Below are 27,713 nucleotides of genomic sequence, written 5' to 3'. Positions count from 1 at the left end.
ATATATAAATCAAACTTTGATACATTTCTGTATTATTTAGATGTTTATCATGTGGGTGTAATAAAATATGATTTTTTTAAATGAATAAACATGCATAAAATGATTGTCCTGTTTACCTGCCTGCCTGGAATATTTCTGTGTGTGTGTGTCTGTACAACTTAAGATGTAATGTTGTGCAAAGCAATGTTGCTATTGATAACTAAAACGACTAAAAATCGTTTTCTGAAATAAAATAAGATATAAATATTGGATTAAAAATTAAAAATGAGTAATGTTGCCTTGGCAACTAACTGAAATAAGTTTAAGTATTAAAATGACTAAAACTGAAATAAATTAAAACTAAACAAAAATTTCAACATTTTCTAAAACTTAAACTAAAATTGAAATGAAAAATAAAACATATAAAATAAAAGTTAATTAATATTTTGAATTGTTATATAAAAACAATTCAAAATATTAATGAATACTAAATAAATAATCCTAAAATAACTCAAAGGTTTTAACTCTCCAAAAAAAAAATCCATAAGCTCTTTTTGAATTGAGGAATTCCTATCATTTCTCCCATGGAACTGTGACCTTTCACCCCTGAGAACTGTTCTGGTATTCCATTTATTCCTTAACAGAGGATTCCATTGTTCAAAGGGCATTTTGCTATCTTAAGCTACTCAGTTCCTTTGTTAAATTCCTATTCTGATGAATCAGTTGATCTTTTACTTCCATGTGTGGCTGAATCTCACAAAAATGTCAAAAGATTAAAAAGAAAAACGAAATTACATTTTGCATAAAGCATATTTGTAGGACCATTACAATGTATCACAGTTCCCGTTCGTGACAGGTTTGCGTGTCTACTTCATAGCCTACTTCCCATCCCACTTTAGAACTTTTTGATTGCTCATGTTAAAATTATAAGCTTTACAGTTGGTCCTTAAGCTAGTAGACAAATCTAGAATTGTACTCTAACAATGAGTTGTTTTGCTGAGTGTCAAGTTACAGTTTAGCTTTGTGTCATTATGTCTGACTGAGACTAAAGTGTCAGTGCATAATATTATGAATGATTATGAAAACTTGTCATGTACATAGCCTACTGTATTTATTGACACTCAACTTTTTACTCGCACATATATAATTATTGTAAAAGTAAAGCTTTAGTAATGAAGTAGGCTAAGTTACTCACCCCTGCTCTTTTTAAAGCGTTCATATTCGCTCACTCAAGCCGCCGGCTCTTTTGGAAGGACACGACTAGAAATCAGTGGTTAAGTTGTATTTACAACACTGTTCCAGAACACTTCAACCCAAATATTCAGATGTGTGCAGCACATTTTACGGAGGACTGTTTCCTGATGTTCTTTTTAGCAGCATCATATGACCCTTTAACATCAAAATGAATCACTTGCTTTGAGATTCCGTAATCACACCCACCAGTTAATAATAGGCGGAGTCAACGGAGTTTTCTACCTCTGACTGGCCAATAGCGTCCGGGGGCGTGGCTTCACTGACAACACTCAAGTGTGCGCTCACTGCGCGGGGTTTGATTGACAGATCAGAGTGATTGTAATTCAGCGAAGGATTCGGTGAAGATTTACATCGCAATGTCAAGTCCAAAAAGAGTTTGCATCGTCGGCTCTGGGAACTGGTAAAATATATATTTATATATATTTTTTCTTTTAGAAATGACTGTTTGAGCTGTAGGGATTTAGGATCATATGACAGCATAAGACTATTAGAACAATTAACACTGATCCATACTAACGTTACCTGACGCAAAAAGTTCAGTGCCACCGGCATCGCTACCTCCAACCTCGTTGGATATATGATTATCTTGTTTAAAGTATAAAAACTTATTTTATTTACTTATACACTTATGTTCTGTTTTTGTCTACCATTGATTTGCACAATTGTAAGTAATTACATCATGTGAGTCTCTACCATTAATTAAACCTTACCCTGTTAATGTTGGCTACTTCAGAAAACAGAAAATAAGCACATCTAAAAAAATCTCTTACTTACCTTTATGAAAATGTCGAGGGTAAACGAACATAACCGGAGATATGTTGGCAAATATGATGATTTTGCATATCACAGCTGCAAGCCAGGCCATCTGATGCCGTGACGCCTCTTGTTGTTTAGTCTTTTTTTCAAGTGTGAGACCTAAAATATCTTTCTTCGTGGTGAGTTTTTGACCTTTTCTATCATGTAATTCACTATTGCAGACTTTAACACAACAAGTACGTACCATTTTAAATCAAATGAAAAAGACAATTCTCCAACTACAGACCACCTCGGCTTTGATACCTTACAAATGGCGGCGATACCCAAAATGCACTTCGATTCTCGTGCTTGTGACGTCACCTGACAGACCGATAGGGTCATGACATTTGAAAGGGCATAACAGCAGACATATTAATAGGGATAATACTGATACACACAATGTAGTTTTTGTTACACAATATGAGATCCATTTCAGAAGTTCTGTTCAACAGCTGTGAATGTGCTTTTTGGACAAACTTGAATACTAACCTATTTATCACTGTTTACATGAGCCATTTGTAACATTGCTGCAATGCAAAACAAGTAGGACACATGTTCCAGTCTGTCACACTGGTTAGGTTCAGTAGTTATGTTCCATAAGTTTCAACTAACCAACGTACAGCCGTCTGGCCACATTTGTGGTTCAGTGTCCATTTCTAACGCACTTGAAATGTACTGACAGCTGCAGAAATCTGTATTATATCCTACTTACAATGCATGAAAAAATATCCACTTTAGAATTTTCTATGACTTTTCCGTAAGCTTTTAAGGAAAGATTTTTTTTAATAATGTACACGTTCATATAGACATATTTATTGTAAAAATGACTGCTGTTGATAATTGTGAGGCTTGCATGAGCTTGAATCTTTGAAATGGGCTACTGTTCCTTTAAAACCACCTGTTTATGGTCACACTAAACAAGATTCCAAAAGTAGTATATATAACAACAATACAAGTTTGTGTTTATATGTCCAGTTAAGAGAGTCATATTGGATTTTTACAAACTCTCTGAATGCATATACAGTGAAAATGTTTAGTTTAATCTAAACTCAGTGTTTACACACATTACCAACCCAAAATAGTTTATGTTCCCAAACAATAATGCAAAATATTTCTGGGTATTTTGCACTACAGTGATCCTTGTGTGGGATCAAACCTAAACCAAACCTGAAACTATTTAACCCCCACTTTACTACAGCAGACTGACCATCTGATCTTACACAACAGGCTTTGATCACTATCATCACTAAGTCTTTAGTTACTTTTCACCCTACAGTACAGTGTTCACTCACAATATTGTAATATTGCATGCAACCTTTCACACAATTCACTTTCTCTCTTTCTCTCATGTCCGCAGGGGTTCTGCTATTGCTAAGATAGTTGGCACAAATGCAAGGAATAACTCAAAGTTTGACTCCACAGTTAACATGTGGGTGTTTGAAGAGACGGTGAACGGACGTAAGCTCACGGAGATCATAAACACAGACCATGAGAACGTCAAGTATTTGCCTGGACACAAGCTTCCGGAGAATGTTGTAAGAAACTTCGTAATTTAATCATATAATTTATTATATATATATAAATAAAATGTATTAATAGTAACTTGTTTTACTTGAATACTTATATAATAAAATAAATAAATGTTGTAAGAAACTATATATTTTAATAAATGAAAGTTTTAAATCCTAATATTCATATTTTTAATGTAGCAGAAACGTATAAATGCATATATACTGTATATACACACATACATATTAAATTATTAGGGCCCGAGCACCGATGGTGTGAGGACCCTATTGGAATTGCTCCGTTTCTTATTATTAGGGCCCGAGCACCGATGGTGTGAGGACCCTATTGGAATTGCTCAGAGAGAAGTGAACAAAGTGAAGGAAACCACACACTGCTTAGTGAAGCAGATCAAGAGCTAGAAATATAGTCCGGTTTGTTCAAGCTCACACCTGGTCTGAGCACATCAAGTTAACTGTACAGTGTAATTAAAGTAATAATAACTATTTAAAAATGGTTAAATAATTATTATTTCATTTTAAAAAAAAAAAAAAAAATTATATAATAAAATATTGTAATATATTGTATTATAAAAACCAAAAAAATAGTCACTTGTTTTACCCTGTTTATATATTATGTATATAGTGTGTGTGTGTGTGTGTGTGTGTGTGTGTGTGTGTGCAATATGTCACAGTTTCTGGATGTACAGTCTGGATGTCCTGTACAGAGCACATTCAGGGCTTTTCAGAGATACCAAATGATTGGATGTTTCACCATGACCACTCCCTCTCCTTGGTCTTTAAAAATGGCTGACATTCATTTAGTGATCAAATGTAACACCCTAATGGAAATATGATAATATTTTGTAATTATCATTTAAATCTGACTAATTGACAAATTGTTTGTCATAAATCAACATCTCAGGAAAATGTTATGGACCTTCTGTTATGAAACAGGACATCAATTTCATACATGTCTACTGTCGAGGACACCAGGACTTAAAGCATGTTTATTACACATTTTGGGAAACACAACAAATGAATAGAGAAAAAAATTATATATCAATATTCCTATTAAATATGAGATATTATTATGAAAATCTTGCTAATTATTACTCCCATTATTGCACTTATTTGTTCATTCTATGTTGCCCCAAAAACACATTAATATGCAAATTAGATACAGTTTATAGATACATTGTATATAATGGAAAAACTAGTTTATGGCCATTTTACACACATTTTGCATAAAGAAAAATGGTTTTTAAAAATATCTTTCATAACATAGTTGAGAATCATCTTTACATAATGTTTGGTATTAAAAATGAAAAATGTTTTTTTATTCATCTTATGCAGTATTCTAATGTGTTGAGATAGTGAGTTGGTGGGTTTTTGTTAAATGTGAGCCAAAATCATCACAATTAAAAGAACCAAAGACTTAAACTACTTCAGTCTGTGTGCATTGAATTTATTTAATACACGAGTTTCACAATTTGAGTTGAATTACTGAAATAAATTAACTTTTCCACGACATTCTAATTTATTGAGATGCACCTGTATATATATATATACATATATGATGTGTAGATTCAACCACACAATCAGATTCATGTTTTGCATGAGAAACCTTTATAACAGCAAATAATTACTATACAGGAAGCTAACACTTGCTGCTTTGCTTTGCAAAGGAAACCATCCATTTCCACTCAAGCAACTGATAAGAAGCTGGCGAAGCTGCATGTGGTTTCTCCATCATTATGACCTGTGGTCCAAATGGTTGAGAGTCAGCCAAATGCTTCAGCCTATCTAGGTTCACTAGAGGACTGAGCTAGAGGCCTAGAAAACCATTAACAGATGCAACAGAGACACTGAACAGTAACCAAAAGGAGTTATTTGTGAACAAGGTGGTTTTGGCTTGACGTGGACCCAAACTCTGCCAAAATAAAACAATAAATAAATCAGCCAATATGTCAGTCACATAAAACAGAGCACTGTAGGTGTAACCAATCATATAGTGAATATGTTTCTCCAGGTTTAATCATTCAGTATCAAACAGATTCTTCTGTCTATTCCACTCTCGTCCTCCTCTCTCTCTCCCTCACAGGTGGCGGTGCCAGATCTGCTCGACGCAGCCAAGAGCGCTGACATTCTGCTCTTTGTGATTCCACATCAGTTCATCCGGATGCGCTGGGAATGTCACTCATCAAGGTCCCGTACACTCATGAATATAGGCACTGTGTGCCATTTCCTCAGCAGTCTTAAATTGAGAGAAAAAGAGGAAAGTTGCTAAGATCACAAGACAGTCACATTTGAAACAGATAGCTAGCGATGACTGCATATGGTTGGTTTAGGGGGTGGATGAAGGACCGGACGGACTGAAGCTGATCGCTGAGGTTATTCACGAGAAGCTGGGCATCAAGATGAGCGTGTTGATGGGAGCAAATATCGCCAATGAGGTGGCGGATGAGAAATTCTGTGAAACCACCATTGGTGAGGCTGATGAAAAGCAACGAGAATATGTTAGAGAAGTCATATTTTTGTTTTGGGTGATTATATGCATTTATGTGTTTCATGTTTGTAAGGCTGCAGAGATCAAGCTCAGGGGGCGCTGCTTAAGGAACTCATGCAGATGCATCACTTCCGGGTCACGGTCGTTCAGGAAGCAGATGTGGTTGAGATCTGTGGTGCTCTGAAGGTTTGCTTAATCACACTTCTCCATTTTACACCTCATAACATCAAAGGAATTAGCAGTAGTGGTGCAAAGTCCGATTCATTTATGCGAACCGGTTCTTTTCGGACAGATCGGTTCATTGAACCGGTTCAAAAAGCCGATTCACCGGTTCCTGACGTCATCAAGCAATAACGTCTCTACGCATCTCTTTTCTAACAACTCAATGCAATGTTATATCAATGGAAAATTCAAATAAGTAATTTGTGTCAACACATAACATTTGTGTGAAAGCATATTGCTGATTATTGCCATATAATTCACTTAAGTTAATGGTGTTTGTGGTCACAGTTTTAAGATTCCTAAAAGTTTCACACCTACAGCACACATTACAGACATTAATGCACAAACGCGGATATGTTCTACATGTCTACAGTATAAAGAATTAATAAACCAGTCTTATAAACTCCTTGATTTCGCTTAAGCAAATTTAAATATAATATGCATGCACAATAAACTATTGTAAAATGTATTTACATCACTCGACAAAGTTTTTTTTTAAGGTTTTAATAAAATGTAAATTAATAAGTCATAATAAGCATATTAGTACGCGCCTCAGGCTTGCACAGTATCGTCAACTCAATCAGAATCTTCGGTAATCCTCGGCAAACTTCGCCACGGCTCATTCGGTTCTTGTGGAGTCCTCGGTAATCCTCGGCAAACTTCGACAGTTGGTTGAACCGGCTCAATCGGTTCTTTTTGAGTTGGACGTGGTACTTCGGGCTGTGCGTCCTGCGTCATCAACCCGGAACTAAAGTTTGATTCAGTTCGATTTGTGAACCGGCTCGACCGGTTACTTCCTGAGAACCGGCTCAAAAGAACGATTCGTTCAAGAACTTAACATCACTAATTAGCAGTGCATATGTAAAACAATTCATATCCAGCATGTTTAACAGTTAAATCGATTTTTAGGTTGGCATGCAATGTTTACGCACATTAACTGAATGAGTTGTTTTATCAACAGCAGTAATACTGGTCTGTTTTGTCAGTTTTACAGTGAATTAACATTCTCTTTTGTTGTAAATAAAGTAGGTTAGTACTTTAAGCATGATATACATGTATAAACACATAACAATGAAACCAGGAGGTCTATACAGTTGCACCTCTAAATTAGCAGTGTTGTTATTATTATTTAAATCATTTTAAAGTAACACTACCACTAACAAATTTGTGTTGTCAAATGACTTGAAAAGTGTGCTCATGTTGTCTTTAAAGTAAATTCCAGTTGGTTTGATGTTGTAGCAAATGCAGTGACTTTGACACTTTTGTTGTAATCCAGCTCTAAACATGTTGGACATTATATAGAGCCTCTTTGTCTTCCTCCAGAACATAGTGGCAGTAGGAGCAGGTTTCTGTGACGGTTTGGGTTTCGGTGACAACATGAAGGCTGCGGTGATCAAACTGGGTCTCATGGAGATGATCAGCTTTGCTCGGTTGTTCTGCATCTCCAGCAACTTTCTTGGAGAGCTGTGGTGGTGTCGCTGATCTCATTACAACATGCTACGGAGGACGAAATCGGAAAGTCGCGGAGGCCTTCGCCAAGACTGGCAAGGTGAGACAATTCACCCCAAAATGAAAATTATTTATTAATTTGCATGAGAATAAATGCAACGTATACATATGTAAAGCTGATATGTAGCAGTCAATCTAAAAAAAGTACAACAAATGACTTTTTCAAGTCTTTTAAAGTCATACGATAGCTTTGTGTAAGAAAGTATTTTTATAGTGTAAGTCTTACCCACAGCAGCTGTCAAATCTTATTCATGCTTACATATATTTAAATATGGCATGTCACAGTCCAGGATTATTATAGTTAGCTAAAATTTTAACTAAAACCATAAAAAAATTACCTTTTTGCTTTGTGTTAATACTGTTAATACAATAAAAAATATATATATAAACTTTTATTTCAGATAGTTAAGTCAACATGTGTCATTTTAATTTACTATTTAATGTACTAAAATAACTAAAATGAAAACTGAAATAATTTATTTAAAAAAACAGACACGTTTAAAAAAAACTACTAAAAATGACAAAAATTACTAAAACTAAAATTATTTGAAAATATTAATAAAATGATTCAAAATATTAATAAAAACTAATAGTATCTAAATGATACCAAAATATCACTGTTACAATCACACTTTGACACAATCTGACATTTTCTTAAAGAAAATTCTGATTTGGGAGGGTAATGGATTTTGTGTAATGGATTTAAATATAATAAAATATATAATAATAAAATTAATGCTGTCAAACGATTAATCGCGATTAAACGCATCCAAAATAAAAGTTTTTGTTTACATAATATATGTGTGTACTGTGTATATTTATTATGTATATATAAAGACACACACACACAGCATATATTTTGAAAATATTTACATGTATTTACTTGTATATTTATATAAATTATATCATATATAAATATATTTAATATATAAATGTAACATATTTTTAATTACATATATACATGCATATGTGTGTGTATTTATATATACATAATAAATGTACACACTCACATATTATGTAAACAAAAACTTTTACTTTGGATGCGATTAATCGTTTGACAGCACTAAATAAAATCTATAATGTGTCAAACAGAGCTTACTATACTGTCATTGGTACGTCAAAGCATATTCAAATTAACCTGGTCAAAAAAACAGAAGCCATGCATATTGAGTTGCCAAGTTCAAATATATGAGACCAGCAAAGAGAAAGGGATGTAAAATAGTTTGTCTTCCCCCAAAAAAATTATTTAAACTCCATTTTAGCATGTTTTATTGGCAGGACAAAAAGGGTGCATTGTCGAAACATCTGTAGCTTAACACATAATGAGAATAGTGTAGGTCAAATAACATGCATGATAATACACAAAACAAGAGTGCAAATAAAAATAGAGTAAACCAATTTTTCCAGTATATATACACATTAGCCATCCGATTCTCTGTGTTTCAGTCTCTTGAAGAGCTTGAAAAGGAAATGCTAAATGGTCAGAAACTACAAGGTCCAGCCACAGCCGCTGAAGTTCACACAATACTTAAAAACAAAGGTGTACTGGACAGGTAAGACTCAAACTTTGATTTCAGATTCAAACCTCTTGTGCATTTACATTAGGACCAAACATTAAAAACACATCTGAACGTTTTATCCTCCCACAGATTTCCTCTTTTCAATGCAGTGTATGAAATCTGTTACGAGGGTCGGCCTGTTACTGAGTTCATCCACTGCTTGCAGAACCATCCAGAACATCAATGAAAGAAGGACGAAGCTGCAATACTGAGTATGTGTTTGTGTGCAGTATGCATGAGCCCTGCTGAACTCATTTTTAATGAATCTGCCCTGCAGCGCTGTACTTTCAGCCACTTTATTCTGTAGAAAAGCCACAAATGCCAGACTGAGCGCTCCTCTTTAATTGCCACTAAAGCTGTTACCATCCATTCAGAGTGAAACAGTTCTCAAAATTACACTAAAATGAATATTCTCAATATGTAATGTGAAATAAATCACTTTCTATGTGCTATAGCTGTCTAGTTCTTTCAGACAATAAATAGCAGCTTGTGTGTTCAAAATCTCCCTTCGGTGGTGATAGCTGTTTTTAATGCCTGATCAAAAGTTATTGCGAATCTGATAGCCTACTACTACTAATAACAACAACAGAACACATTACATAATTGTTGTACCCATTAAAATGTCTTTACATCAAGGACCCAATCATAGAAACAATGCACAGTACAAGCGCAGCGTTGTGCTTCTTGAGTCTGTTCAGTAAAGAGTGTTTTGATTGGTGGATTAAAAGCTCACCGCGATTGGCTGAACGGAACATCCTCCAAAAAAAGATATTTATGAATCTTAACCTGCTAGGAAGGTTCAACGATTCATAAATACATGTAACATCATTCATAAATGTGGATTGTTAATTAATTCAAGAACTTGATATATACATATTTGTGTAAACATTTTAAATTTATTTAGGTTAGATGCTTTTGTGTGAGCATTTGGGGAAATATTTATGCTTTTACTTCTGTATTTATGAATTGTGTTTTGAATTTACGAATCGGATTTTGTAAATGTAAATTGTGCTGTGCATTTATGAATTTTGTTTTATAAATGTATTATTTTTGAGGCCGATCTGGCTCCATATTATGAGGGTTGTACAGTATGTGAAGAACCAGACATGACAGTCTGAATGATTTACAGTAGCCCCAAAAAGTATTTGGACACTTAAGATGAAATTAAAAATGAATGTATATATTATGAAGCAATTTATTCTTCACAACCAGAAAGAATCCACTTTTTTCATCCTAATTTTTAACAGTATATCTATTGTTTTAAAATGATGAAAACTGTCAATGTTCTTTTTTTGTGCTATGTTTCCTTCAAATAAATATAACTTTATAATACTTGGTTGCAAATGCAAAGACATTCATACTTTTTGGGGCCACTGTATAAAACTGTCTGTAAAAAGGCCATTAGAGGGAGTCACTTTGTCTCTTGGTCTTAAGGAATAAACGGAATAGAATATGCATTAATAATAGCATTTTTTTTTACACTTGAAGCATGCAACTGTCATCCAACCTGAGATGTGTTTCTCTAATAAACAATATTTTGGCATGTGTCCATCAACTCAAAAACATCTTCACTGAAGTCATTATACCTCAGACTGGAAAAAATATGAGAAAAATAATATGTTATCACATGAAGTACATCATTTTGAGATGTGACACAAGTGCAATTTTTTTGGCCAAAATAAATGTACAGTAGAAAATGTTTTACAGCATAATAAAATATTTTTTTAAATGTAAAATATATTTAGCTTTATTTCAAATGCCAAAACATAATAGAAAATGTACTGCGAAAGGACAAAAAGCACATTTACAACATTAAAATAAATTTTGGGGTTAATACAAAATGTATTTTCCACTGAAAATAAAAAATGGTAAAACAAATAAATAAAAATAACCAAATAGTAAACAAACTAAAAGTAAACTTATTACATTTTTTTAAATATATTATTTAATTTTTAAAAAATATTTATATAGATATATTTAAATTTGTATGTTATTAATGTATATATGGCCATTTTTGTATATTTTAAAATACATTTAAAAACTATGAAAACATTTAAAATACATTTAAAAACTAAAATATCTGAAAATATATTTTCAGACTGAACTTACTTTAGCTCGGTTATTAGAGGACGGTCCAGCATTAATTTGACCAATCGTGGTACGGAGGAGTCGGTCATTATGTTGTTCTTTAGAATGAGAGTTGATAAAGTGCTGCTGGCAGCAACAGATTCACATAACTCCTCGACGCAAGCGTCTGTGAGCGACAACATCTCCAGACTGCAGAAACAAGACGAGACAGGCACGATTCAATCATCAGGTGCGGTTTAATTAGTTTCAGCCCATCTCCAATCATGCTAGTTGCTCCTGTGAGCACATGTGTGAGGATTTTACTCACTCCAGGTGCTGTAGTTTGCAGTGTTTGTGTCTCAGCGCCTCCCAAATGTGTTTGGCTGCAGTTTCGCCCACATCGTTCAGGCCTACCGAGAGACTGACGAGCTTTGACACGCCAGACGTCAAAATACTCCCCAGTGCTCGAAACACCTCCTTGGTCAGCTCACATCTACTCATTCTACACCAAAATACACACACTGCTTAGATTTCACATAATCAACTACCAAGAACTACCAAACACAGAACCTCATGTCAGATCGAGTGTCTTGTCTAGGGGAGACCTAGACTGAATCCTAAGGGACAAGTCAGTGGAATAATACACATATGGGGCCACCAAGGGGAGCCACTACATATGGGGCACTAACCCATAATGAGAGTTCACTCGAGGGATACTATTACGGTGGCCAAGAAGTGCAAAACAAATTACAATTCTGAAAACAAAATAACAAATTACAAACGCAAATGCAAGTCTAAAAAACAAAATAATAATTCAGAAAGCACAACAACAAATCCGAAAACAAATTAACAAGTCAGAAAACACAACGACAAATCAGACAAACCGGAAGAGGTAGGTATAGTTTGAGACAGCGCCATTAGTTTGGGATTACTCACCGCTGACTGGACGAGACATCTGTCAATCAACGTATACAGGAAGAACCAGCCGAAGAACAGCAGAGTCATGGTAGAAAGTTCGGAGATGGTATTAAAGTAGCTCAGTTTAAATGTATTGTATGAATTGCCCTTACTATGGAATAAAAAATACGGAGTGTCTATTTACACTTAGCTAAAAGTGGCTATAAAACATTAGCTCCAGTGGCGCAGATGGATAAGCGCTTGTCGTTGGTTTTTTGACGCGATCGACCTGGGTTCGATCCCGCCTTTTGCTGAACTTTTTTTTCCTCCCTTTTCAAATCTCGTATTAGCAATGGATTCTATTTACACTAAGTGAAAATAGCAGTATTTTTAGCAATATGCTATTTACACTAAGTGAAAATACCTATTTACACTATGTTAAAATAGCAGGATTTCTACTATCAAGTATACTACTTGTTGCAAATAGTGGCAATTATCTGCACTTCAGTATTGTAGTACATTATAAAACAGTATGCAATAATAACGTATTGAGTGTAAATTATAATTTTAATTATTAAATGGATGCCACCTTACTGGTACAATAAAGCCCTCCCTACACCTACACCTACCCTAACCCTACCCGATACTTTATTTTCAACTTTTTGATTATTTCCTTAATTTTTATTGAAAATAAATGCCTTTACGATGTGATACGAGATTTGAAAAGGGAGAAAAAAAAAAGTTCGGCAAAAGGCGGGAACGAACCCGGGTCGATTGGGTCAAAAAGCCAACAACAAGCACTTATCCATCTGTGCCACTGGAGCTGATATTTTATAGCCACTTTTAACTCAATGTAAATAGACCCGTATTTTTTATTCCAGAGTAAGGGCAATTCATACAATACATTTAAACTGAACTACTTTAATACCATCTCCGAACTTTCCACCACGACTCTGCTGTTCTTCGGCTGGTTCTTCCTGTATACGTTGATTGACAGATGTCTCGTCCAGTCAGCGGTGAGTAATCCCAAACCAATGGCGCTGTCTCAAACTATACCTACCTCTTCCGGTTTGTCTGGTTTGTCGTTGTGTTTTCTGACTTGTTATTTTGTTTTCGGACTTGTCATTGTGTTTTCTGACTTGTTATAATGTTTTCTGAATTGTTGTTGTGTTTTCTGAATTGTTATTTTGTTTTTTAGACTTGCATTTGCGTTTGTAATTTGTTATTTTGTTTTCAGAATTGTGATTTGTTTTGCACTTCTCGGCCACCGTATACTATGGATTCTAATAGTGAGTTCCTCCGCCAAACTCAGCCATGTAAAAAGTGCTTAAGTGGTGGAAAGGTAGCCCAGAGTTCATAAAAAAAGAACTGAACCTTTACTGACATTTTTTATCAATATTTTACTCAGAAAGGATGCATTATATTGATTTTTTTCAACAAAAAACAATCCTAGTCATCCCAAATTTTAGAGTATTTTCTACTGATCCAACCCAGGAAAAATAACATTAACCAATAATATTATAACCTAACATGCCTCAATTCTGCCCTCCCCACATGATCATCATAAATGTGTTTAAAAACAGCTCATTTGCATACATACTCCAGTATTTCCAGTGTGCATTTAGGAGTCATCAGCACTTCACATATCTGCATCGCTCCTGATTGGCCGAGATCATTTACGGACAGATCCAGCTCAGTCAGATGGCAGTTTTCTGATTGGAGGGCAGCTGCTAGAGAGGAGCAACAGGAGCCAGTCAACTCACAGTCAGACACACTGTAATTAAAACAATAAAACACATGATCAATCATACAAAATCCCATATCTAATCAGTATTTCAATAAAGAGGCTTTACACAAATGGCTATTAGTAGATTCAAATAAGTGCAGTTAACCTCTTGAATTCTGTAGACAATTGCAACCATCTCAAACTTAAATATATAATTTATTTGTTTTTTAAAAGCAATTAATACTTTTATTCAGCAAGGATGGATTAAATTGATCAAAAGTGACAGTAAAGACATTTATAATGTTACAAAAGATTTCTATTTTAAAGAAATGCTGCTCTTTTGAACTTTCTTTTCATCAAAGACTCATGGTTTCTACAAAAATATTAAGCAACACAACTGTTTTCAACATTCTTGAGAATGATTTAGAATGATTTCTGAAGGATCACGTGACACTGAAGACTCGAGTAATGATGCTGACAATTCAGCTTCACATCACAGGAATAAATTATATTTAAAAAAATATATATTCAAATAGAAAACAGCTGTTTTAAACTATAACAGATATTTGCTTTTCCGAGGTGTTTAGAGGTGGTTTTTAGGCATATGTGTTGGTCACCTAAACAGAGTATGTGTGTATTACTTCAATGTGTTGAGGCGGCCTTTCTGTAACACTCGTGAGATCAGCTCTATCCCATCATCCATCACTGCGTTCCGGCTCAGGCTTAGCTTCCTCAGCTCTGAAAAGCCGCTGTTCAGCGCTGAAGACAGCGCAGGCATGGATGCCACCGTCAGTGAGCATAAATCCAGACTGTAGAATACAACAAAACCACATGGCTTTCATTTCTATGTTCCCAAAAAGACTGACTGATATATGAATAGTGCAAGTGTACTTGATTTCCTGTAGTCTGCAGTTTTCCAGGGCACTGCTGAGGTGAATAAGGCCTTGATCCTCCAGATTATTCCCACACAGATTGAGCACACGCAGCCGTGAGCCTCCAGAGAGCATCTGAGCCAGAGCTTCACAATCAGCTGTAGTCAATGAGCATCCACACAAGCTGAACAAAGAGATGACATATTTCAGCAAGTGTTCGAGCAAAAGCAAGCACCGAGAATGATTAGGGTGACCATATGTCCTTTTTTTCCTTAGCCAGGATTCACAAATTGCCTAAAATGTCCAGGTTTTGACTTTGTTTACTTACTGTTTTCATACTTGCTAAAGGTTATGACTGAAAAGTCAATAGCGTGCAAGCACTGTGCATAATAGACCAACAGTGGCTTGCAAGAGAGCGTGTTAATAGAAAAACAAGGCCAAAACCTGGACATTTTAGGCAATTTAGAAATCCCAGGCCAGGACATGTCTGGGAAAATGTGGAAGTATGGTCACCTTAAAAATTATTTAACCCAGTGTATCAAAAAAGTACATTACTGTGGCACAGCCACATAAAAGACGAAGGTTTGAGTCACAGTCTCATTCCTAATATGATGCTGTCCTGTCTAATAAAGGCACGTACATAAAAAATAATCTTACTTGAGCGACTCCAGCGTGGAGCGCGTGAGTGCATGGCAGAGGGTTTTGACCAACTCTTTTTTCAGTGTGGACTGTGAAAGATCCAGCGTTATCGTCCGTCCCTCAGCCAGCGCTGTTGACAGGTTGGTGATGGCAGTCAAACTGAGACGACTCTGTGACAGACTGACAATATAAATGGCACATTAGACCCCACTGACTTAATTTGTATGGACAAAAAACTGAATTTTTAAAATAAATTTGGTGTTGTAAGCTTTTTTTTTTAATATTTATAGATTTATTCATCAAGGATGCCTTAAATTGATCAAAAGCGACACTAAAGACATAATGTTACAAAGTTTTCTATTTCAAATAAATGCTGCACTGTTGAATTTTATTCATCAAAGAATCCTGAAAAACAAAATGCAACACTGTTTCCACAAAGATATAAAGCAGTACATCTGTTTTCAACATTGATAATAATAAGAAATATTTTTTGAGCAGCAAATATTATATATAGCTGTATATATTACAGAATATTAGAATGATTTCTGAAGGATCATGTGACACTGAAGACTGGAGTAATGATGCTGAAAATTCAGCTTTGATCACAGGAATAAATTACATTTTAAAATATATTCACATAGAAAACAGTTATTTTATATCGTAAAACTATTTCACAATATTACTGCTTTTACTGTATTTTTTATCAAATAAATGCAGCCTTGGTGAGCATAAGAGACTTCTTTCAAAAACATTAAAAAAATATTACTTTAGAATGGTAGTGTATCTTATTTTGTGTTCCACAGAGGAAATAATGTCCTAAAGGGTCTGGAACGTCGTGAGTAAAGGAATATATCTTTTTGGTGAACTATCCTTTAAAAGGACAATTTATATGCTGCCAAGTTGATCACAAAAAACATAGATACACATTTTTACAGTAGATCATTTACAGTCACTTTTCATTGCCATTAAAACATAACAACATAAAACCATAAAACGACTGTAAACAAAGAAACAAACAATTTTGCATATCAAATAATACTCAAGGTTGTAAATGTTTTAATAAATGTATACGCATCACATTTCTTTCTATAAAAATCCTCTGAAAAATTGGGCCCATCGTTTTAAAGTGATCAAAAGTGTCAGTAAAGCATTTTTAACATTACAAAAGATTTCTATTTCAAATAGATGCTGTCCTTCTGAACTTTCTATTAATCAAAGAATCCTGAAAAAAGTCAGTCATCACAGTTTCCTCAAAAATATCAAGCAGCAAAACGTTTTTCAACATTGATAATGTAGTGTAAGTGCCATAAGTTGAGTGTGAGGCAGTCAGGAGTGATTAAAGCTATAAAAGTAAAAAATGCATCTTGTGCATATCTAAAATGTCAGACTCACCCAATGCTTTTCGACAGCCGTAACGCTGGTATAAGCCTCTCGACCTGTTCGTCTGTTAGTTCTGCTCTGTACAGGTTCATATGCTCCATCTCTCCCACACAACTCACTACATATGACAGCGCAGCGCAGTCAGGCTCCTGCATGGAGCTGTACCAAACAGGCCTCCACTGGCTCTTACTAATGCTTTCTTTGACCAGAGATGAGTTACGTGCATGTTGCAGAAGCCGAAAAACACGAAAGTGCTTCGTTGCATCACCATCTGGCAACACCCTAGAAACATTTCCCATCAACCACTGAGAGAACGCAGATATTCGGCTTTCATCGACCTTTCCCACGGAGTCTTCTATTGGTTTACGCTGGATCGAGTCCGACAGCCCTGCTAAAAATGTGTAGTACAAATCTGAGCGCTTGTCTGAGATCTCCTGCACGGATTGGTCGAGATAAAAGGAGGCGGCCAATAAGAACTCATGCATCACTGGAGACAGAAAGGAGAATGTGGCATCAGGGTGAGTGACATCACCATTGATGCCCAAAAAAGCTGAAAGCATGGGGTTGTGCAGAAAAGAACGCAGGCCGCAGGATGTGACGTCGCTGCAGGAGCAAACCGGATTGGTAAGTTTTCCCAAACTGGACACAAGCGCTCTGGTTTGTTCTGCATGCATCTTCGGTTTCTGCAGGAGCATGTGTGTGATAATGCTGAGCAGGTGAGTAAGAGTCTCAGGTGGGGTGTTTTTATTCGCGAAATGAGTTTTAAACACATTGCAAAGCGTCCAGCAGAAGGCCGGACGAAAACACTGCTCGTACACTCCCAAGGCTTGTTTTCTTGTTTCGAAAAAAGTTTTAAAAGCCTAAAGTTAAGGTTTATAGCCATATAGATAGATAGATAGATAGATAGACAGACTTACTAGGGTGGAAGTACACTTCATTCACCAGAATGCATTAATTCTGTTGAATTTCTTTGAGATGCAATGCAGTAAATTAAAAATGTACACTACCATACTTTCCTGTAGCCCGTGGCCAATTCTATTAGAACTGTAACTCATAAACTATCACGTAAGCTTATCGTGCTAAACAACAAACAGTCAGAGGTTTCAAAGTCAGAACTGTTTTTGCTCACCATATGAAATCTCGCTCCACATGACTGCAGATCCCGATATCGTGAGAAACCCTGAAGGTCACGGGCGGCAGAAGAATAGTGCTGGACGCTCGTTGCTGTTTAGTCAGAGAAGAACGAGGAAGTGTTGTGTGTCTTTAATGAAATTACTACGTACTTTGCAAGACCCCGTTATGATAATGAATCCGGACCGAACAATTTCATACTACAAAATGACAGGTTGTACATTTAGACACATACAGTAACACAAAATATCACAGGTGTACAAAAACGACTCCGTTTGAATGTGTGTTTACTGTTTAGACTACCAACGCGGAAGCAAAGAGAAGTTAAACAGCGCCATCTAGGGCCAATTTACATCATAACATTTCTTTCAGTTCATTTATGTTAAAAGGGTCATATGATGCTGCTAAAAAGAACATTATTTTGTGTATTTGGTGTAATGAAATGTGTTTATGCGGTTTAAAGTAAAAAAAACACATTATTTTCCACATACTGTACATTATTGTTTCTCCTCTATGCCCCGCCTTTTTGAAACGCGTCGATTTTTACAAAGCTCATCGGTCTGAAAAAGCAAGGTGTGCTGTGATTGGCCAGCATGTGGGGGCGTGTTAGAATGAGCCGTTTTAGGTAGGTGTGGCTAACTCTTAACTTTTATAAAGAATATCTCTTTGGATTTGAGACTTTAGTCTTTGCAACTTTACAGATCTTCTTTATGCACCAAGAGCTTGTAACACTCTAAAGAGAAAGGAAAAAATGAAATCGCATCATATGACCCCTTTAAATTTATGCATTTCAGTCCAAAGCGACTATCATTAGTTCATTCTCTGGGAATCGAACCGACCTTGGCGTTGCTAGCTCCATGCTCTAGTTTGAGCTACAGGAACTGTCTTTAACCATTTTCATTTACTTTGTTGGGTTGGGTTTGGAGTTGTTTAACTGTATATTTTCCCTGTTTTTTTTTGTTTTTTTTTGGCTTGGATATGAGGAGTCAGTCAGCCACAGAGAAAGTGGCAAAATTCGTTATCTTTCATCATGGTTGTGAATCTGTAAAGGTGTTTGGATAAGGTGTTGAGGGGGTGATGTTGTTTTTGCAGTAGCTACTTTACTTGGAATCTTATCAGGCCTGTTTCTCTCTTTGAAGACAAAATAACACACTTCACCCCTGTATTACATTTAGACCGTGGCCTGGGCAAAGCTGTCCAGCCTCTAATCACGGCTCTTCACAGATGATGACAAGAAGCTTCAGATTCTTCAGATGACACTGTGTCACATACACGTTTGTAAATTGAAGCAGTCTTCAGTAATATGCACTTAAAAGCAGAACATATTAATGCCATTTTAGATTTTAGACTGCATTAAACAAATTAAATAATCCATAGGTTTTTATTTATACATTTATTTTTACATTATTAATTACATTTTACAATTTTCTTCACTTTTAAAATGAATGTTAATAGTTTCAGATTAAAAGTCAGAGTCTGGGACAACTGTAAATCAATAAAGTCTACACATAAAGGACATTTAAAAAGCAGCAAAAATTATTAATGAAGGTATAATGATAGTAATAATTTGACCTCCATATAACAAAAAGAAAAACAATAACGTCAGTTAATTATAACACATTGAGAACAAAAAAAAAAAAAGCTCAAAATTATTTTATTTATGAGCAGGTTGTGAAAGAAAAAACGGAATGTAACTTTTTTAATGTAAATATTATTTATTTTCTTCTTTCTGCTAATTGTTCGCTACTAATGTCTTCATTCAGCAGTGACAAGCAGGGATGACATGAAGTGAATGTGTAGACAGTCAGATACTTGCTGTTCATTAGGGTTTATGGGCTGGATGGATGCTTACAGTGGATTATCGTCCAAGCCTGATGGGAAGGAGATTTGTTGAGTTATTACCTGAAATCTTCTTACCTTTCACTTATACCTACTTTTGACCACTTATTCAGTTAATTCATAATTTATATAATGATAAATATAATAAAACATTTAAAATAAAATGATTAATACATTGCAATAAAAATTTAATGTTTAAATAATAATAATAAATAATAGATTAATCATATACTAAAATAATAATATAAATAATATATATATATATAAAAAACAATAATACTAAAAATAATCATATAAGTAAAATACTTTATTAAGTAAGCTCTCAGTTAATTGCTTAAGCTTTACAGTTTCACCTGTCCTCTTCTCCTTCCAGCAGTTTCTTGTAGGTGGCAATCTCAATATCCAGAGCCAGTTTGACATTCATCAGTTCCTGGTAGTCTCGAATATGTCTGGTCATTTTGTGTTTGGCTTTCTGCAATGCGTCCTCCAGCGATTTGATTTGTTCTTTTGCATCAAGCACCGCCTCCTCACCCCAACGCCCCGCCTCTTTGATTTGCTCCTCCACACTCTCACGCTGTAATGATGTCAGAGAATTAATACTGCGGTAAAGGGTCACTGTTTCCATTTACAGCCCTGGGCTTTAAAGATCCAATTTGTGATAGTACAGAAAGTTGTACTTGTCTCCGCAGCAAAAAATGGCTGCCCACTGCTCCGGGTGTGTGTTCACGGTGTGTGTGTGTTCACTGCTGTGTGTGTGCACTTTGGATGGGTTAAAATGCAGAGCACTAATTCCAAGTATGGGTCACCATACTTGGCTACATGTCACGTCACTTTAGTTATCAGTGCAATTACTGCGGATGCTCATGGTTACCCTGGTGTTCAATAGCTGACACCAATAGTTGCTATAATGAACAGATGTTGAGTATTATCTTACCTGTGATTTAGCTGAGATTATCTCTTTTTGCAGTCGCGTTATCTGTCTTTTCAAATCAGCTATTGCACCTTTATTGTCTTTCAGCTCAGTGTTGCACTGGTCAGCTTGCGATGAGATCAAGTCAAACTGTGGGGAAAAACACCGGTATATGCACAATTATGACATTTACATGATATATGTATATATATATTTGTTGCTGAAGGGTTCTGTGGTGTGACAAATTCATTTTTAAAATAAATTTTTTTACATGTAATATTTGATTAACAATTACAAAAAAAAAACACGTTTAAAATGGTTTTAGACGAATTATGACATGTCACAAACCAGGGGTTTTCAAACTGGGGTCTAGGGGGTTTGTGGAAAAGTTTGGAGAAAAGCAGTGCAGAAAATGTAAAAAATAAATAAGTAATAAATTTAAGATTAAATGAAATAAATAAATATTTGATTAAAAATGTATTTTTATTAAAAGAAATAATAAATATTTGCTTATAATAAATAAATAACAGTGCACCTAAATATTCTCTAAATATTTTTAGACATTTTATAAAATACATTTTTCACTGTATAAATTGAGCCTTTATACATGAAAATATATAGCTGCCTTTTGAATTTTAGATGGCGTCCCTTGCACACGGATGTTCATATTTGGAAGTTTGATCTTGTGAGAATGCAATGAGAAATATTGGAGTTCATATTGAAATCTCAGATTTCTGATAGTTTCGGCCAATCTGAGCACAGTTTGAGACATTGTTGAGATCTCTGCTGATACTAGGAGACACATGTGAGATCATTGTTTTTCTCAGAAAACAGGTTAACAGATTTGCAGACAGCGGTCTAGGGGGTTTGTGGAAAAGTTTGGAGAAAAGCAGTGCAGAAAATGTAAAAAATAAATAAGTAATAAATTTAAGATTAAATGAAATAAATAAATATTTGATTAAAAATTTATTTTTATTAAAAGAAATAATAAATATTTGCTTATAATAAATAAATAAATAACAGTGCACCTAAATATTCTCTAAATATTTTTAGACATTTTATAAAATACATTTTTCACTGTATAAATTGAGCCTTTATACATGAAAATATATAGCTGCCTTTTGAATTTTAGATGGCGTCCCTTGCACACGGATGTTCATATTTGGAAGTTTGATCTTGTGAGAATGCAATGAGAAATATTGGAGTTCATATTGAAATCTCAGATTTCTGATAGTTTCGGCCAATCTGAGCACAGTTTGAGACATTGTTGAGATCTCTGCTGATACTAGGAGACACATGTGAGATCATTGTTTTTCTCAGAAAACAGGTTAACAGATTTGCAGAGTTTAATAACAATAAACTAATAAATATTCTCTCTTGCAGATTAATAACAATACTGTCTGCCAAGATTAAAATAAAAAATAAGAACAAAATCAGAACAAATAAATACATTTATATTTCTCTCTATGGTTATTTAACTGCTGAGATTAAAGAGAGAGAGAGAGAGAAGTAAGAATGAATGAATGAATACTTCTGTCCTGCGGGTGCAAATCTGGCTGCTGAGATTAAAATAAACAAATAAGAAAAATCAGTCTAGACAAACAAACAAATATCTCTCCTATGGGTTATTAACACATTCAGCTGCTAAGATTAAAACAAAAAATTAGAAAAAAAAATCGGTATAAATAAATAGTTTTTTTCTCTCTACTTCAGGTCATTAACAAATCTGGCCACTGAGAGTAAAATAAGAAAAAATAAGAAAAAAATCAATACAAACAAACAACTATTTCTCTCCTACAGGTTATTAACAGATCTAGTTGCTTAGATAGATAGATAGATAGATAGATAGACAGACAGACAGACAGACAGACAGAGAGAGAGAGAGAGACAGAGAGAGAGAGAGAGACAGACAGACAGAAAGATATAGAGAGAGAGAGAGAGAGAGAGACGGACGGACGGACAGACAGACAGACAGACAGACAGATAGATAGATAGATATAATGAGCAGGATATAACAGGCAGAGAGAGGTCTCACCTTGTCGATGAAGGAGGCAAAGCGATTGTTGAGAGTTTTGATCTCTTCTTTCTCCTGGATCCGTACAGCCTGCAGGTCTGGGTCCAGCTGAAGATCCACAGGAGTTAGGAGGCTTGTGTTAACAGACACAGCCCTGATGGGGGCCACAGCCGGTGACACGCTCCCAAACCCGAAATACGAGTTACCCTGCCGGGGGATTTGTGCTCCGGCGCGGGGGTACGAGCCCACTGAGCGGCTGCTGAAGCTGGAGGAGCTCATGGCGGACAGACAGACAGAGAGATGGAGAGGTGCGTTACAGAGGGATGACAGGAAGACAAGTGGTGTTTCCTGAGAACTCAGCTACTTATACGCTGACAGGTGGGCGTGTATTTGTATATAAATGAGAAAATACCAGCATTCCTCACTCTGAAAAACCTGTTCAGCCCACCAGCCATAACTGACAGGACGAGCAGAACTACTGTTCACAGATCTCAGTTCAGAGATATCAGACACTTCAAGAGATCTACCTTTACATATTTCCTGTTCCTGATTGTCTAAAATATGTGAAAAATATACAGTAGGGCTGCAATATTAGCTAAATGTGCTGTTTTGAGTTGCTTTTGCACGTATTTCTTGCTTTTTGGTTGCATATTGTGCTATTTGCTCCTGCACAAAACAGTAATTGGATTCAATGCAATATTTGTTTCTATACAGCTGATTCAGAATAATTTTTGCATTCATTTCTTTGGCTTCTAAACGAAATGCATTGATTATTCAAACAAATCTTCTGGGGGGTTTTTTGTTTGTTTTTTTACCATGCACATATAAAAATGCAGGATATTGGCTTTAAAAGAGTATATTTGCAATAGTGTAATGGCTTTTTTTATGATGGAAGGCCAAGATGTGATTTAACAGCATATATACAGTATGCTTAACTGCTGTTATGTACATAAGCAAACATTTTAAATTTTTCATTTATAATTTGCTGACTGAGAATCTAACTTATTCTTTTTTGTCTGAACCATTCAAGCCCCATGTTGAGTTTAATGAAAAATGAGCAATGAGTTCTCAGCACATAAAAATATTATAAATATCTAAAAAAGTAAAGATTTGTTTAAAAATTAACTTATATATATATATATATATGAGTTTTTTTGTTTGTTTTTTGTTTTTTTTCTTTACAAAATATGAAGTTTTTCCACTAACAAAATTAAAATGATAAATCAAATAATTTTTTTTTTACTGAAATAAAATATATTTAAAATCCGTTTATTTATTTTATTTCAGCTAGTTGCCAAGGGAGTATTTCTCATTTTGGTTTAGCTTAAATTGAAGTACTCGAATAACTAAAAATACTAAAAAACTAAACCTAAAAACTAAAATTTAATAAAAAGGACAAAAACAAAGCAAAATTACTAAAACTAAAAAACAACATAAAATATAAAAGTTAACTAAAAAAATATCAAAATAAAGTCTAATTCAAAATATTAACAAAAACTATAATTGTATATTAATTATACTAAAATAACTATAAAATAATAATACATTCTCAAAATGCCTGCATTAATGATAAATCAAATGCCCAGTTCAATTTCATTTTATAACTTAGGGTAGCATAGACTATACAAAAATTAAAATTAATTAAAATATAATTTGTGTTTGATAATTCATAATTTAAAAAAATAATACTATTTATATATAGTAGTTCACAAGAGGACGCTTTTATTTGTTTATTACAGCACCATCCTTCAGAGGGCGCTGTTGGAACGCACGTAAAGCTCAACTGTACGTACACAAATCTGCTTCCTGTTTACGTTTGCTGAACACTTTCACAGTGCGAGAAGAAACAGGAGACATCGCAAACTGCACCTGGAAACAGGCTCCGCGTTAGTTTTGTTCAGAACCGTCGCTGTCCGTGCTCCTGCAGCCGATCCTGTCTGTTAGACGGGCCGTTTCAATGCATTTCAGAGAAGCTTTACCGCCGCGCAGATGGACGCTGTTGATCTGTTTTCAAGCTGCAGAAAGGGCGACATTGCCAGAGTGAGGTCAGACAGCTGATGGCTTCTTGTTGTTGTTTTGGTTTGAAGTTTCGCATGTGGGAAAATATGCATGGTCTATTTGTTAAGATATTTGATATGCATATATACAGAGCAGATAGATATACGCGAGATACCGAATATGCATATGGAAATTAATTTACACAGCCTAGTACGTAATCTCTAGACTCTGATTTATATTCAAGCAAGTGTACATGACCTATATGTCTGTAGATACTGTTTAGTCATAACTAAACAAATATACATGACTTCATAATCTATGCATATCTGTTTGCACATCTAAACAAAATTGCGTGGATATTATAGACTTACTGTATATGCATACGCTTACCTAAGCAAATGTGCATGTGCAATATACGTACACCACGTATGCATATTTAAACAATGCTTTTCGTGTTTGTATTAAGTAATTTTAGACATTACATATGCTTATCTAAAACAAAAGTTTTCATTTCATATCTATAAAAATCTGTTTAAATGCTGTATGTACTCATGTAAACCTATTTTTATATATTTGTGCAGATCTAAGCAAATGTGTCTATAGTGTGTGGATATTGCATATGCATATCTGAACACATTTGCTTGACGTGTATTGTCTTTAGATGCAGAATATGAATATAGAAGTAAATATGCACAGCCTATACAATCTCTTAATTAAATAGAAAATAAAATGCTCTTTATTCATAATTGTTCATACATGCATTTCCTATTTAATCTTTTGAGACAGCATATGTATATATAAACCAATTTGCATGGCCTATGTATATTCATCAAGCGGCAACCTTCCGGTCTCTCGTGAAGCCAACACGGAAGTGACTAAAACTGCAATTCATCGACTGGCCGCTAGAGGCTGGCTCCATAAGGGAGTCAATCCCATAGACTCCCCATGTTAAAATGCCCAACTTTACAGCAGAAAAAAATGTTTACAGCCTGGTACAAAAAAAAGATTTTGGTCTATATAGCTAATTTTGCCCTTCATGACAACTGTGAGGGGGGTGAATTTTTTGATAACTCATCCGTTTAAATTATATTAAGCCTTAAAGTTCTGCATAATTAAGGGCGTGGCCACTTGAGTGACAGGTGGATTGCCGCTGCTGTCACCACCGTCGAGCTAGGTGGGCGTGGTTTCAGCAACCAGCTCCCGCCTCTTTGCCCCTTTTCGATTATCCGGGAGTGACGCGCTGCCAAGATGGAGACGGCCGGCTCCGCCCACTTTGAGCTTCAAAACCGCTCTTCAGAAACCTACGGGTGACGTCACGGACACTACGTCCATGTTTTTATACAGTCTATGATATTCATACACAAATGTGCATGACCAGTGTTGTCAGTATATGCATATGTAACACAATGTGCAAGGCTTATGTAGTGTTTGGAGACTGTATTTGCAAATCTAAGCAACTGTGTATAGACTATATAACCTAATGTATGTGCATGTCTAAGCAATTGTGCATAATGGCATATTTATTATATAGATGCTGTACGTTCAGCAGTCAAGGTGGCGTTACATTGCAGTGTAGAATTATGCTTTTCAAACACCTTTGGTTGATGGATATGCTTGTAACTCCGTAAGATATCAGGGTTGTTTTTCAGTGGCATTTTGTTTGGCAGTAATGTTGTGAAATATTGAGACACCCTATGCGACCTCAGAATTAAAAGGACAAGCATGTGAGTGTGACTGATAACATGTTGTCACTGTATTGACCCATATACTGGAATTACTGTACTCAGTTTGTACTCAGTTTCTTGTGTGATGCTCTATGTTCGGTTCTGAATGTTTTATTATTATGTTGGTTGTAATATATCTAGTCTCTGCTTTATCTTGGCATTTCTCCCATCTTCTCTAGATACCTGGTTGAACAGAGGGATGTAGAACTAAACATCAGAGATAAGTGGGACAGCACACCTCTGTAAGACTGCTCGGTTATTTCTTTTTATTGTCTGCTATGTCCGTTATGATGAAGCCCCTGATATCACTCCATCTTTATTTTCAGGTATTATGCATGTCTCTGTGGACATGAAGATCTGGTGCAGTACCTGCTTGCCAACGGTAAATACTATAATGATAATTCATAATTAACCAGGGACTGTATAGTACTGGATAGTAAGATTTTCCCGATCAGGTTACAAAATAAAGCCTGAAACTCTTAAAAATATATATTTTTTAAATGAATAATTAAATAAATTCTATATACACACACACACACTTTTTTTAAATTAATTTAAAAAAGTTTATTTTTCAATAAATAATCAGTGAAAGCAGGTGGGCATCATTTAGAAACCTTTCGGATGATGAAACTAAATTTTATGAGGTTTTTTTTATTTTTTATGTGGTATGTGATTTTTGTAACCCAGGTACTACAATTTGAGCATGTCTAAACATTTAAAGAAAAATTTTTTTTAAGCAATAAATATTTAATAGCAATGCTCATAAAAGAAATGAAAACAAAATATGCCAGAATGTGTAATCATGTAGCAATTTTAACCTAGATTTAGTTGGTTTGGGATCAAATTGGCTTACAGTACATAACCTATATAACCTATATTTGCAATGAAAGAAAAAGAGAAATAAAGGCAAAATACATGTGCACTGCTTGTCACAATTTTTCCATTTTTTTTTTTTGTAATACAGAGTTAAATATCACCATACAAATGAGGACAATAGAAGCAATCAAAACCAACAAAAGAGCCATAATATGCAAGTGCTATATTAGTATATTATTATAGTTATATTTTAATTTCACAAAGAAATGTGCAGCATTTTGTCCAAGCAATAATAAAAGGACCCATTTAATTTATAATTTGTCTTAAAGGGGTCATATGATGTTGCTAAAAAGAACATTATTTTGTGT

General features: G+C 35.0%; 3 protein-coding genes and 1 pseudogene across 3 annotated transcripts in view; 2 read left to right on the top strand and 2 right to left on the bottom strand.

Moving 5' to 3' along the window:
- The first annotated feature begins 1,589 nt into the window (after nt 1–1,589).
- LOC107714569 (glycerol-3-phosphate dehydrogenase [NAD(+)], cytoplasmic-like) lies at nt 1,590–9,811 on the top strand (annotated as a pseudogene).
- Nucleotides 9,812–10,406: 595 nt separating this feature from the next.
- On the bottom strand, nt 10,407–18,903 carry LOC107714544 (ribonuclease inhibitor). Its single transcript, XM_016520411.1, has 9 exons — nt 18,884–18,903; nt 16,926–17,747; nt 15,552–15,713; nt 14,914–15,078; nt 14,664–14,831; nt 13,897–14,070; nt 11,728–11,901; nt 11,442–11,609; nt 10,407–10,924 (listed from the first exon to the last, which is right to left on the bottom strand). Exons 1-9 carry the CDS (start codon nt 18,901–18,903, stop codon nt 10,855–10,857), a joined length of 1,923 nt encoding a protein of 640 aa, XP_016375897.1. The 3' UTR covers nt 10,407–10,854.
- Nucleotides 18,904–20,232: 1,329 nt separating this feature from the next.
- LOC107714543 (keratin, type II cytoskeletal 7-like) lies at nt 20,233–23,086 on the bottom strand. Its single transcript, XM_016520410.1, has 3 exons — nt 22,829–23,086; nt 20,818–20,943; nt 20,233–20,457 (listed from the first exon to the last, which is right to left on the bottom strand). Exons 1-3 carry the CDS (start codon nt 23,084–23,086, stop codon nt 20,233–20,235), a joined length of 609 nt encoding a protein of 202 aa, XP_016375896.1.
- A 1,506-nt stretch (nt 23,087–24,592) lies between these two features.
- The window catches only part of LOC107714567 (ankyrin repeat and BTB/POZ domain-containing protein 1), a 14,205-nt gene continuing 11,084 nt past the window's right edge, over nt 24,593–27,713 (top strand). Inside the window, exons 1-3 of the mRNA XM_016520439.1 lie at nt 24,593–24,852; nt 26,709–26,771; nt 26,856–26,911. Coding sequence (XP_016375925.1) covers nt 24,797–24,852; nt 26,709–26,771; nt 26,856–26,911 — 175 coding nt within the window. The 5' untranslated portion in view covers nt 24,593–24,796. The remainder of the gene's footprint in view (nt 24,853–26,708; nt 26,772–26,855; nt 26,912–27,713) is intronic.

The sequence above is a fragment of the Sinocyclocheilus rhinocerous genome, unplaced genomic scaffold, assembly GCF_001515625.1.
Source record: "Sinocyclocheilus rhinocerous isolate Xijiao unplaced genomic scaffold, SAMN03320098_v1.1 scaffold990, whole genome shotgun sequence".
Taxonomy (NCBI): Eukaryota; Metazoa; Chordata; class Actinopteri; order Cypriniformes; family Cyprinidae; genus Sinocyclocheilus; species Sinocyclocheilus rhinocerous.
Note: the sequence above shows the minus strand (reverse complement) of the source record. Positions and strands in the feature narration are given on the sequence as shown.